Here is a 14,016-nt window from a genome sequence, read left to right as displayed (position 1 = left end):
CCCCGTGACTTGCGTGGGGTTTTCTCCAAGATCTTTGGTTTCCTCCCACACTCCAAAGACGTACAGGTTTGTAGGTTAATTGGCTTGGTGGATGTAAAAATTGTCAATCGTTGGTGTAGGTTGGTGCCAATGTGCGGGGATCGCTGGTCGGCGCAGACCCTTTGGGCCGAATGGCCTGTTTCCTTGCTGTATTTCTAAATAAAACAAAACTAAATTGATTGAACCATTGAATAGGTTAACTTTACCTACGCTGCAGACTAAGGCCAATTGTTTGCACAATAATGGAAAACCCCAACTGTGCTCCAAAATCAGCTTAGTCCAGAATTGAGCAATATTATCCCAATACTTGGCATCTTAACACTTGTTGGCAAGTGCAGCTTGCAAGTGTAGAGATGGAATTTTGTTGAATGTTAACAGATTTTCTCAGGGATAAAACTCTTCCCAACTGATCTCATAGTGTATAAAATCATGAGAGGAATAGATCGGGTAGATCAAGGATTCCCAGCCTGGGGTAAATTTACCCCCAGGGGGTAAATATGTTGATTCTGGAATTGTACATATTTCTTCTCATTGACTGACTGTGTTTGGACATCATTAGTTGTTCATAAATAAGTGAAATAACATTGTTATGTGCTATTAAAGTTGCCAGGGGTAAACGGGACGATTAAATGGTTGGGAACCCATGGGGTAAATGCACAGAGTCTCTTGCCCAGAGTAGGGACCGGAGGACACTGATTTAAGATGAAGGGCGAAAGATTTTATGGGAATCTGAGGGGTGACTATTTCACACAAACGGTGGTGGGTGTACAAGGTGAGCTGCCAGAGGAAGTAGTTGAGGCAGGGACTATCGCAATGTTTAAGAAACATTTAGACAGGTACATGGGTAGGACAGGTTTAGAGAGATATGGGCAAAACGCAAGCAGGTGGGACTAACGCTGTATGATTCAATAATTCTATATTGATGTACAGCAGCCAATAACATTTGTGAATTGTTATATGTGTGTATTGGCGTATTTCTGCCTACATATAAAACACTGGTGTGAATACATTAAAAATAGCAAGAATGACCTGCCATTAAATTCAGCAGGTTGTGGAGAGAAACTATAAGCTGCTTATCATCCACCACAACCTTGCCGTGATCTCTCTTATCTCTTCCTAGATTAAACTGAGGTGCCCTTGGCCCTTAAATCCAGCATTCTGGTCTGAACAAAAGGGGGACCTGGAGGAGGATGGGAGGTGGAGGGGAGGCATTGAGAAAAAAAAGGGGGGGGGACTCAGCGGGCGGCTGCCTACTGCGAGAAGAAGATACAAATTTTCAACAAATTCTTAACTTTTTCGGCGCCAGAAATGTGCCGACACTTGTGTACAGCCCAGGTGAGGACTGCTGTATGGTTTTTACCCGGTTGTATGCAGGACAAAGCATTTCACTGCACCTGGGTACATGTGACAATAAAGTGTCATTGAATAGAGCAGCGGTAGAGTTGTTACCTTACAGTGAATGCAGCTCCAGAAACCCGGGTTCGATCCCGACTACGGGTGCTGTCTGTACGGAGTTTGTACGTTCTCCCCATGACCTGCGTGGGTTTTCTCCAAGATCTTTGGTTTCCTCCCACACTCCAAAGACGTACAGGTTTGTAAGTTAATTGGCTTGGTGGATGTAAAAATTGTCCAACGTTGGTGTAGGTTGGGGCCAATGTGCGGGGATCGCTGGTCGGCGCAGACCCGTTGGGCCGATGGGCCTGTTTCCTTGCTGTATTTCTAAATTAAACTAAACTAAATTGATTGAGCCATTGAATAGGTTAACTTTGCCTACGCTGCAGACTAAACCCAATAAATGTTTGCGCAATAATGGAAAACCCCAACTGTGCTCCAAAATTAGCTTAGTCCAGAATTAAGCAATATTATCCCAATACTTGGCATCTTAACACTTGTTGGCAAGTGCAGCTTGCAAGTGTAGAGATGGAATTTTGTTGAATGTTAACAGATTTTCTCAGGAATAAAAATCTTCCCAACTGATCTCATAGAGGTGTATAAAATCATGAGAGGAATAGATCGGGTAGATCAAGGATTCCCAACCTGGGGTAAATATGTTGATTCTGGAATTGTACATATTTCTTCTCATTGACTGACTGTGTTTGGACATCATTAGTTGTTCATAAATAAGTGAAATAACATTGTTATGTGCTATTAAAGTTGCCAGGAGTAAACGGGACGATTAAATGGTTGGGAACCCATGGGGTAAATGCACAGAGTCTCTTGCCCAGAGTAGGGACCGGAGGACACTGATTTAAGATGAAGGGCGAAAGATTTTATTAGAATCTGAGGGGTGACTATTTCACACAAACGGTGGTGGGTGTACAAGGTGAGCTGCCAGAGGAAGTAGTTGAGGCAGGGACTATCGCAATGTTTAAGAAACATTTAGACAGGTACATGGATAGGACAGGCTTAGAGGGGTATGGGCCAAATGCAGGCAGGTGGGTCTAATGCTGTATGATTCAATAATTCTATATTGATGTACAGCAGCCAATAACATGTGTGAATTGTTATGTGTGCATCTTTCTGCTTGAAATGGTAGGAAACTGCACCTGAATTTGGTGTCCTTGCACCCTGCTTGGAATGGAATTTCAAGGAATAGCCGTGAGCCAACTGCCAGCCCACCATCCGAGAGTGAGCTGCCAGTACATCAGGCTTGAGTGACTGAGCTTTCACCCCAAGATTCCATTTGGTCTACAATGTTCATAGTAGCCCTCTGGAAACCAGTCCCTTCAGACCACAACACCCATAGTAGCACTCCAGAAAGCCCCCCCCCCCACTGGCCACCAATATTGGAATTGGTGGAGAGGTCGAATACTGCGTTGGGTGACCATCCCTCCTGTGTGATGCTGGGACCCAACGGGTCCCACTTAATCTAGTTATCACTATAATTATCAGATACACCAGTCTTAATAACCATTAATGCAGGAAAGTGTTAAGTCAGGTAGCACAGCAGTAGAGTTGCTGCCTCACGCACTAGAGACATGACCTTACCTTGGGTGCTGTCTGTGTGGAGTTTGCACGTTCTCCCTGTGATCGCGGGGGTTTTCTCCGGGTGCTCCGGTTTCCTGCCACATCCCAAAGACATGCAGGTTTGAAGGTTTATTGGCCTTTGTAAATTGTATTTAGTGTGTACGATTAAACTAGTGTATGGGGATCACTGGTCGGCGTGGACTTGGTGGGCTGAAGGGCCTGTTTTCATGCTGTATCTTTAAACTAGAAATCCTCAGACTGTACACTAGCATTATCCCACATCAAAGTCAAATCCCATGCCGGATGGTAAGTCCACTCCACGCCCGCAGCTGGAAGCTCCGCAGACCACAGCCCCACCAGGCCAGTGATCGGAGCACTTCTCTCTGGCGACCACCAGCAAGGGTTCGCCCATTCCGCAATGGAAAAGTCCACGCTGCGCCTGCTGCTAAGGCTCCGGGTTCGACTCCTGGAAAGGCCGCTCCAATCCATGCTGTTAGGCCGCGAGGGAGACGAAATCCCCCCCCCCCCCCCCCCCCCCCCCCCTGGCCACCAATATGGGAATTGGTGGAGAGGTGGAATATTGCGTTGAGGGACCAGACCTCTTGTGTGATGCTGGGATCTAAGGGTTCCCACTTAGTCTAGCGTTCTTTTAATTGTATAATACTAATAATAATAAATTTTATTTATTTATGGGCTAAGAGCCTCAAGGACACCTTACAAAAATTTAGCAAGTAGAGGAAAAACATGTAAGCGGAATGAAATAAATAGTAGAGACATGATTAGTACACAAATTAAAGACAGAATTCAATTCAAAACACAATATGAGACATATAGAAACATAGAAATTAGGTGCAGGAGAAGGCCATTCGGCCCTTCGAGCCTCCCCCGCCATTCAATATGATCATGGCTGATCATCCAACTCAGTATCCCGTACCAGCCTTCTCTCCATACCCCCTGATCCCCTTAACCACAAGGGCCACATCTGACTCCCTCTTAAATATAGCCAATCAACTGCCCTCAACTACCCTCTGTGGCAGAGAGTTCCAGAGATTCACCAATCTCTGTGTGAGGCAATTCAAGCACAGATGAAAAGGGAGGGGGACGTGGGGCTAAGGATAGGCAGAGGTGAAGAGATGGGTCTTGAGGCGGGACTGGAAGATGGTGAGGAACATGGAATTGCGGATCAGTTGGGGGAGGGAGTTCCAGAGCCTGGGAGCTGCCCTGGAGAAGGCTCTGTCCCCAAAACTGCAGAGGTTGGACTTGTGGATGGAGACGATGAAAAAGCTACTTATCTTAACTACTAAACCAGGTTCGCTTCTTAATAAACAGACACCACACAAACTGTTTGGTAGACCAGTTCAAAACTTTACTTAACATCGGCCGATGGAAGGGAGGGAGAACTCCAGTCAAGTGACCAACACAGACACTTGACTGTCCTCAGCCACCTTCCCTTAACAACAGAATTACATTGCCTTAAATAGGGTTTTTTTGTTCCCTTAACACCTTCCACAGACATTAATCATGTCAGAGGTACAGGAAAAGGTTTCCACAGATTGCATCACATCAAAGGCCTTTTGTTTACATGGTACAAGATATACTGAAAACATTGGCCATTTGCGTTATCTCCAAATAGACCACCCTAGCTCTCTTCGCTGCTTCCTCTGTCATTTGGTCCCTCATAAACATAGGTCATTTGTTTACAAAGATGTGACTGGCTATTTCTCTCTTCCTTTATTGCCTCCTCCCCATAAACATTGGTCATTTGGTTTATGGCATCTCACTTCAAAGATTTGACCAGCTATCTCTCTAGCTGCTCCTCTGCCTGTCACTTGGGAGACAATGTTATAGGATTTATTATCTCACACACACCCACAACCTAAGGCAAGCCTAATTTGACACTAAATATAAGCTGTAAGCTAGCCCAGAAACCAATTTAATATCTTCTTATATTTTTAACTAAAACTCGGCTTCATCAACGAGACCGGCTGATGTGGATCTGAGGGACCGTGAGGGTTGGTAGGGGAAGAGGAGGTCAGTGAGATATGGGGGGGCCAGATGGTGGAGGGCTTTGTAGGTGAGGATCAGGATTTTGTAGGTGATCCGGTGGGAGACGGGAAGCCAGTGAAGTTGTTTGAGGACTGGAGTGATGTGATGCCAGTGATGGCTGCATCGTATTGTATTGTAACTCAAATATCACTGTACCTGAATTGGTGCATGTGACGAGAATCTGAATCTAACACGTGTGCTGACACAAAGATGGGTTTGTATCAGTGCAGGAAAGATAGATTTAAATAACCCTGTATTGCACAAGTTAGGATTTACAATTTATTTTCCCCAATATATGGCTCTTCACCAGAATCTTTGCAGCTGGTAGCTGTGCCATTGCCAGTGTCTCTCCAGGTAATTGGAAGATATTTCTGAAAGCAGAGCTGTTACTATATGCTTGCTTTCAGGAAATGATGTCCCTGGAGGGCTGAAGAGGCTGGCATTACTTCAAAAACACTTGAGAAAACCAGAGGTCCGGCAGCTTCTTATCCTCAGTGTGAACCTAGAGCTATCTGCGTTCACATGGATTCCCCACTCTTCTGGCTGCTCGTAGCACTATCAGGTAAAGCACGTTTATGTGACTCTTTGTGCACGCAGAAACTGCAGATGCTGGTTTAAACCGAAGATAGACACAAAATGCTGGAGTAACTCAGCTGGGCGGGCAGCATCTCTGGAGAGAAGGAATGGGTGACGTTTCGTGTCGAGACCCTTTTTCAAACTAGCTAGGGATAAGGGAAACAAGAGATATATTAATGATGATTTAGAGAGATCAAGAACAATGAATGAAAGTTATGGAAAAAAAGTAATGACGATGAAGGAAACAGGCCATTGTTAGCTGTTTGGGGGTGAAAAGGAGAAGCTGGTGCGACTTAGGGGGAGGGATGGAGAGAGAGGGAATGTCGCGGTTACTTGAAGTTAGAGAAATTAATATTCATACCACTGGGCTGTAAGCTGCCCAAGCAAAATATGAAATACTGTTACTTGAAGTTAGAGAAATCAATATCCATTGACTTGTAATTGACTTTGTTCATTTTGGTTTCAATTTATTGATTTACCTTGAGAGAGGTCTGGATAGAATGGATGTGGGGAGGATGTTTCCACTAGTGGGAGAGTCTAGAATAAGAATAAAAGGACACCTTTAGAAAAGAGATGAGGAGAAATTTCTTGTCAGAGGGTGGTGAATCTGTGGAATTTGTCGGCACAGGCAGCTGTGGAGGCTAAGTCAATAGATATTTTTTAAGGTGGAGATTGATAGATTCTTGATTAGTTTGGGTGTCCGGGGCTATGGGGATAAGGGCAGGTGAGAGGGAAAGATAGATCAGCCATGTTTGAATGGCGGAGTAAACTTGATGGACCGAATGGCCTAATTCTGTTCCTATAACTTATGTATCTGGTGAGAATTGATGATTAAGACTGCTATGAGATACAATACTTCTAAATGATGCTGCGTTTAAAGTTCTAATAGAAAAAGGAAGTTGATAACTAAGAAAAAGAGGATGCATTTTGTAGCATAATCTGGGCAGGTCTTCAACCGGAGTTGTCAACAATAATGGAGAAATTCTCAAATGGATGACATAACTGGTTGATAACTGAATGTTCCCAAATTTTGATTTTAAAACTGGGAACGAGGACTAACATAAGCTGAACTTGATTTTCACAACAATAAAACACAGTGCGCTGGAGTAACTGTGCAAGTCGGGCAGCATCCGTGGAAGGAATGGATGGGAGACATTTCTCTCTTCACAGATGTTATCTGAACTGCTGTGAATTCCCAGCAGTTTTCCATTCTTAATTACGCGAAGCTGGGTGTTCTGTGTACTGGCATTCAGAACAGTGAGAATGAAAGTGGAAGTGAATGTAACATCATTTAGAGCCATACTGTGTGGAAACAGGCACTTCAGCCCAACCTTCCCACGCCGACCAACATGTCCCAACTACACTATTCCCACTTGCCTGCATTTGGCCCATATCCCTCTAAACCTGTCCTATCCATGTACCTGTCTAAATGTTTCTTAAACATTGCGATTGCACCAGCCTCAGCTACTTCCTCCGGCAGCTCGTTCCGTGCACACACCACCCCTTGTGTGAAAAAGTTACCCCTCAGTTTCCTATAAAATCTTTCCCCCTTCACCTTCAACCCATGTTCTCCATTCCCCTACTCTGGGCAAGAAACTCTGTGCATTTACCCAATCTATTTCTCTCATGATTTTATACACCTCTATGAGATCAGTTGGGAAGAGTTTTATGCCTGAGAAAATATGTTCACAATAAATAAAATTCCAGCTCTGCACTTGCAAGCTGCGCTTCCCAACAAGTGTTAAGATGCCAAGTATAGGGTGGTTGCACGAAAGGTCACTGGGTCATAGGGCTCGACGCACGGAGCCGCTAAATCTAACTGGAAGACATCCGTCACTTCCGGTATATGTTATTACAGGTGCACAACCTTTTATCCGGAGTTCCAGAAACCGAAAAGCTCCGAAAACCGGCCATTTTTTCCAGATGTCGTCTGCGCACCAAAGCTCGCGTTTGGCGCCAAACTTCACCCAAAACGACCCACGGTCAACCCAGGTCTGTACTACTGTAGCGGCTGCCTCCTCCCTGGAGACCGGGAGACGCTTAAACATCTGTAAATCATTGCTTAAATGTTAGTCAGTTAGTTTGGAGGGCTTTTATGTGAAGGGGGGAGTGAAGGGGTAAACTTTAATTCTTAGTCCCCTACCTGGTCGGAGAGGCGGGGAGCGGTCAATGCCTTACCGGGTCGCCGTGCAGTAAACTCCGCAGCGCTGTGGCCGGTGGGGCAGCGGGCGGCGCCGGTTGTAGCTCCGACCCCGGCAACTCTACCCCTGGCTGCGAGGCGCTCCAAATCCAGCGCGGCCCGCGGCCGGACGCCCCAGCTCCGCGAATGTCGGGAGTCAGCGGCGTCGCAGCGCTGGGATACCAGCGGGGTGCGGGCAATGCCTTACCGGGTCGCCGTGCGGCAAGCTCCGGAGCGCTGTGGCCGCCGACACACAACATCGCGGAGCGTCGCTGGATTTGGACCCGCGCAGCCAGGGGTAGAATTGCCGGGGTCGGAGCTCCAACCGGCGCCGCCCGCGGCCGGACGGAGCCCCCAGCTCCGCGGCTCCAAATCCAGCGACGGTCCGTGAATGTTGGAAGAAGGCGCCACAGCGCTCCGGAGCTTGCCGCACGGCAACCCGGTAAGGCATTGCCCGCTCCCCGCTGGTATCCCAGCGCTGCGATGCCGCCGACTCCCGACATTCTCGGAGCTGGGACGTCCGGCCGCGGGCCGCGCTGGATTTGGAGCGCCTCGCAGCCAGGGGTAGAGTTGCCGGGGTCGGAGCTACAACCGGCGCCGCCCGCGGCCGGACGGAGCCCCCAGCTCCGCGAGGTTGGGAGTCGCCGACCAGGTAGGTAGGGGACTAAGAATTAAAGTTTCCCCCTTCACCCCTACACCACCACCACCACATAAAATCCCTCCAAACTAACTGACTAACATTTATGCAATGATTCTCCCGGTCTCCGGGGAGGAGGCAGCTGCTCCAGACTTTTCAAGCCGCCCGCGCTACCTACCTAATCTACGCTAAAAATCTTCCATTCTGAAATCCGAAAATGTCCGAAATCCGACAAGTGTCTGGTCCCAAGGCTTTCGGATAAAAGGTTGTGCACCTGTAATGCTAGAAACCAAAGATCTTAAAGCGGAGCAAGATGGGTTACTCTCACGCAAAAGTGTAGTACGCTCATGGGCGGATTCATGGGTGATTATATGACCCATTTTAGCAACCAGCCTCCGCCATCTTGTTCGCCATCTTGCTTCCGGCCAAAGATTGGATCCGCAGCGAGGAAAGGGAGCAAAGATCCTATAGCAGATGTATATTGTAAGTAGCAGGGGGAGAGGGAGTGTGGGGCTAGGGGAGAGGGAGTGCGGGGTCCGGGGCAGCGGGGAGAGGGGAGTGTGGGGCCAGGGGAGAGGGAAGGTACATGGCCCGGGGCAGCGGGGAGAGGGAGTGTGGGGCCCGGAGCAGCGGGGAGAGGGAGTGTGGGGCCAGGGGAGAGGGAGTACATGGCCGGGGCAGCGGGGAGAGGGAGTGCGGGGCCCGGGGCAACGGGGAGAGGGAGTGCATGGCCCGGGGCAGCGGGGAGAGGGAGTGCGGGGCCCGGGGCAGCGGGGAGCGAGAGTGCGGGGAGAGGGAGTGTGGGGCCCGGGGCAGCAGGGAGAGAGAGTGTGGGGAGAGGGAGTGTGGGGCCCGGGGCAGCGGGAGATGGAGTGCGGGGTCCGGGCAGAGGGAGAGGGAGTGTGGGGTCCGGGGCCGCGGGGAGAGGGAGTGTGGGGCCCGGGGCAGCGGGGCGGTGAGAGGGAGGGGGGGGCACCGGGGAGCAGGGGGGGGGGGAGGGGGGGGTCGGGGGAAGGGGGGGGGGGGGGGGGGGGGGGGGGGAGGGGGGGGGGGGAGGGGGGGGGGGGGGGGGGGGGGGGGGGGAGGGGGGGGGGGGGGGACATTGTAGGGGGGGGGGGGGGGGGGGGGGGGGGGGGGGGGGGGGGGGGGGGGGGGGGGGGGGGGGAGGGGATAAGACCTAATGTGTGAAGTTGTGGGGAGGTTTACAATGTTTCTTATTTAATGTCCCTTGTCTAGTCTGAAATAAAGTTCATTATTGGATCAGAAGAAATATAATTGTGTGTGTTTTATGATTCTATACATTTATATCACATTCATGTATGTGCGTTTATAAACATTTTATTCTTTAACAAGAATTAACAGAATTATGAACTAACAGTATTATGAATCTAACCCTATATCACACACAAAAACTTTCCCCGCAATGTCAATTACCCTGCGAGTCGGGTCGGTTCCGGTTACTACAAAATCAACTCAAACACTGCTTGTGAGCCATTTAAAAAGAAATGATTTAAAAAACATTAAAAAAGACAATTACCAGAGTCAAATTTTATTCTTGACAAGAAGTATGAACTGACAGAATTATGAATCTAACCCTATAATGACACTCACAAACTGTTGCCCCGCAACATTGATTACACTGCCAGTCGGGTCGGGTCGGGTCGGGTCAGGTAGGCTCCGGTTTCTAAAATGGGCGGGGAAAAATGCCCAGGATCCCCTCCGTAGCGTACTACACATCAGCCCATTGCATTTCGCAGGAGTAGCCTATCTTGCTCCGCTATAAGATCTTTGCTAGAAACCGCCAAAATGTTGAATTTGTGCGCTGAAAAAAATGTTGGGAGGCGGGGTAAGTGTGAGAGACATGTACCCAACTTTAAAATTCCAAACGTGAAGCGAAATGAAGGTATAGAGAAGCGAGAACTGAAGGGACTACAGCAGCATGTACCCCTGTGCAGTGAAATGCTTTGTTCTGCATACAACTGGGTAAAAACCATAGAGCAGTCCTCACCTGGGCTGTACACAAGAGTTGCTGGTGTCGACTAAGTTACAACGAGTTCATTGAACCGATTTATCTAAGATAGACACAAAATGCTGGAGTAACTCAGCGAGATAGGCAACATCTCTGGGGAGAAGGAATGGGTGACGTTTCGAGTTGAAACCCTTCTTCAGACTGAAGAGTCCCAAAACGTCACCCATTCCTTCGCTCCGCTGAGTTACTGCAACATTTTAAACCAGCATCTGCAGTTCTTTCCTGAAAAGTTTTATCTCCGCCTCTCTCCAGTTGGCCCCTCCCGCCGGGTCGCCCACCTTCGTTCTTGGCCACGCCCTCCCAGCCCTAAACTAAACTAATTGTCATCATGTGACGATGTAATTGTGTTTGTGATCTTTATCCAGTGCCTACGACACCTGGCCATGCGAACCTACAAAGCACCTTGCAGATGGGTGCTCTGCTTAAATGTGGCACAGGGCGAATATTCGCCTACATAGGGTACGGTTGTTACTGTGGACTCGGAGGAGAAGGCTGGCCACGGGACAGCACAGATTGGTGAGGAAGATTCCCAAACTTTCCCTTATATATAATGGCTGCCTCACAGCGTCACAGACCCCAGTTCTATCCTGTCTGTACGGAGTTTGCATATTCTCCCTGTGACCGTGTGGGTTGTCATCAGCTGCTCCTGTTTCCTCCCACATTCCAATGACGTGCATGTTTGTAGACTAATTGGCTTCTCTAAATTGTCCCTAGTGTGTAGGATAGTGCCAGTGCACAAGGTGTCGGCACAGACTCAGTGGGTCGAGGGGCCTGTTTCCCCCGCTATCTCTAAAGTAGCTGACAGAAACAGCATTGTACACGAACATCCTGCCTCCCAGATCACTGAATACTTGCCACATACCTGCCTACCACATACCTCCTCACTGGTGGGACACACCTCCAAAACCAATAGTGCACACAAACATATCAGTGTCAGCTCTGGCCCACCGGTCCCACCACCCAGCCAGCAGGTCCTGGGATGAAGCTACTCCAGGGCATTAAGCCGAACACAAGGTCCTATCTGCTCTGTGTGCGTGAGGTTTCACGTTCTCCCTGTGACCGCGTGGGTTTCCTCCGGGTGGTTCAATGCTACTTTATTGCCACATCTACCGAGGCACAGTTAAATGCATTTTTGCATGCAGTTCTGTACTTCTTTGCATAAGCGAATCTTAGATACAGTACAAGCGTACAGAAATAGTACATGGAGACAGTGTACAAGAGTCGGCCAGATTTGGCGCCATTCTCAAGTCCCCATTGCTGTAAGTGCGGTGTTTCTTAACCTGCCTGTGAAGGCCCGTTGTCATGGCAGCGTTGCAGGGTCGATCTGGCCTAGTTCAGCCGTTGGAGTCAAAGATCCTAGAGGGACAAGATAGACCACTCCTTCGAAATTCAATGGGCTGACGTGTAGTACGCAACTAGGATCTTTGGTTGGAGTCATAGAAACATAAATAGGTGCAGGAGTAGGCCATTCGGCCCTTTGAACCTGCACCGTCATTCAATATGATTATGGCTGATCATCCAACTCAGTATTCTGTACCTGTCTTCTCTCCATACCCCCTGATCCCTTTAGCCACAAGGGCCACATCTAACTCCCTCTTAAATATAGCAAATGAACTGGCCTCAACTACCTTCTGTGGCAGAGAGTTCCAGAGATTCACCACTCTGTGTGATGAATCTGGTCCTCCATCGCTGCTCCACCGCTCCGTACCCCTGCAGGCCACGTATGGTCCACACGGGATGCTCCATTGGAATAAACATTGTTTGAAATTCCTGTGTCCTCTAAATGCAAGTAACTGCAAGCAAAACCCACCAGCCATATCGAAAGGTTCACCTTAAGATACCATACGGTGAAACCTTTCCTTTTAGCGTGAAGGTTTCTTAGTAGGAATCAGTCTATTAAAAACTTGATCATCAGATCCAAGACAATTATATCCATATATTCTTCCACTGGTGGGAGAGTCTTGAGCTAGAGGTCATAGCTTCAGAATTTAAGGACGTTCTTTTAGGGAAGAGTTGAGGAGAAATGTCTTTAGTTAGAGAGTGGTGTCAGAGATTATGGGGAGAAGGCAGGAGAATGGGGTTAGGAGGGAGACATTGATCAGCCATAATTGAATGGTGGAGTAGACTTGATTGGGCCGAATGGCCTAATTCTACTATCACTTATGATATTCTGTTTTTGAAATGATCTTGCTCTATTAAACTGCATCCATATTTCCCTAAACTAGTATGATGATGCTTTCAGCCACAATGGCTGATACAGGAAAAGACACAAAGTGCTGGAGTAACTCAGCGGGTCAGGCAGCATTTCTGGAGGACATGGATTGGTGATGTTTTTGGTCAGGACCCTTGTTCAGACTGATTTTAGAGTAGGGGGGAGAAATTTGGAAGAGAGGTGGGGGCAGGACAAAGCTAGGCAAGGGATAGACGTGTAAAAGGAACTGCAGATGTTGGTTTACAAAAAAAAGACACAACATGCTGGAGTAAGTCAGTGGGTTAGGCAGCATCTCTAAAAATCTTGAAACACAGAAGGTAACGGACAAAGGATCGCTTCCCATTTGTTTTGCTTGGCTTGCATCTTAAGGAAAGAAATGGACAAATTGTTGAGTTGAGTTTAGTTTAGTGTCACGTGTACCGAGGTGGTGTAAAAAAATGTTGTTGCGTGCTAACCAGTCAGGGAAAGACAATACACGATTTTAATCGAGCGATTAACAATGTACAGATACATGAAAAAGGGAATAACGTTTAGTTCAAGATAAAGCCAATAAAGATCGATCAAAGATATTCCGAAGGTCTCCAATGAGGTAGACAGTAGTTTAGGAACGCTCTCTAGTTGTTGATAGGATGGTTCAGTTGCCTGATAACAGCTGGGAAGAAACTGCCCCTGAATCTGGAGGTGTGCGTTTTCACACTTCTATACCTTTGGCCCCAATGGCAATTATCTACTGCTGAGCCATTTAACAATGTGTTTTGTCCCTCGTCATTCTCACGTTAAACAAAGCGCCCAGTCAATTATTTACTGATTCCTTCATCTCTTCCTTCTTTACTCCTTAAGGTGCTGCTTTAATCATGACTGCTGTTATGGGAAAGCGGAGGCTGTTGGTTGTAGTCCCATGTCTCACACCTACCACTGGTATTGCAACAAAGCCAAACAAATACCAAGATGTAGTGAGTATCTGACAAGATAATACTGAAAGGGGGCATCGCACTGCAGGAAACAATCATCGGGAGGTGGGACTGCGAGAGGCTTGAAGTATGCAGTGTATCCGGAAACTAGCAAATAAGCCAGGCCCAACAAATATCAGAAGCCAGTATTACACGCGTGCATCATTGTCTTCCAATTGAACCCAACACTCAATAGTTGGTGAGTTCATATGTTTGGAAGCTATCATTGACCTTTTTGTCCATCATTGACCAGGTCCTGGTACCTGATTGATAGTGTGTGAGGTCCCTGGTTCAACTCTGGTTTCAGCACCAATTTGTAAATTTAGGGTGGCACAGTGGTAGAGTTGCTGCCTTACAGTGCCCGAGACCCGGGTTCGATTC

At 48.0% G+C, this 14,016-nt stretch overlaps 2 protein-coding genes across 8 annotated transcripts in view; one reads left to right on the top strand and one right to left on the bottom strand.

The window, feature by feature from the left end:
• Nucleotides 1-64: 64 nt before the first annotated feature.
• LOC129706721 (28S ribosomal protein S34, mitochondrial-like) overlaps nt 65-14,016 on the bottom strand; it is a 16,770-nt gene continuing 2,818 nt past the window's right edge. For 2 of the 6 annotated variants that reach the window (XR_008725094.1, XM_055651143.1), the window contains exon 2: nt 5,341-5,774. Coding sequence is in view for 5 of the 6 variants with exons in the window: in XM_055651143.1 (XP_055507118.1) it covers nt 5,766-5,774 (9 nt within the window). In the remaining variant the exon portion in view is untranslated. Of the gene's footprint in view, nt 195-1,488; nt 1,759-3,027; nt 3,102-5,340; nt 5,775-10,206; nt 10,267-14,016 lie in introns of those variants that run through there. The other 4 variants (XM_055651137.1, XM_055651138.1, XM_055651139.1 and 1 more) reach the window with 4 other exon arrangements.
• LOC129706723 (phospholipase A2-like) overlaps nt 5,500-14,016 on the top strand; it is a 36,355-nt gene continuing 27,838 nt past the window's right edge. Inside the window, exons 1-3 of one of the 2 annotated variants that reach the window (XM_055651147.1) lie at nt 5,500-5,614; nt 10,839-10,989; nt 13,526-13,638. In XM_055651147.1, coding sequence (XP_055507122.1) covers nt 5,575-5,614; nt 10,839-10,989; nt 13,526-13,638 — 304 coding nt within the window. In that variant the 5' untranslated portion in view covers nt 5,500-5,574. Of the gene's footprint in view, nt 5,615-10,176; nt 10,291-10,838; nt 10,990-13,525; nt 13,639-14,016 lie in introns of those variants that run through there. The other variant, XM_055651146.1, reaches the window with a different exon arrangement.

The sequence above is a fragment of the Leucoraja erinacea genome, chromosome 20, assembly GCF_028641065.1.
Source record: "Leucoraja erinacea ecotype New England chromosome 20, Leri_hhj_1, whole genome shotgun sequence".
Taxonomy (NCBI): domain Eukaryota; kingdom Metazoa; phylum Chordata; class Chondrichthyes; order Rajiformes; family Rajidae; genus Leucoraja; species Leucoraja erinaceus.
The sequence above is the reverse complement of the archived record's forward strand: the minus strand, read 5'-3'. Positions and strand labels throughout refer to the sequence as shown.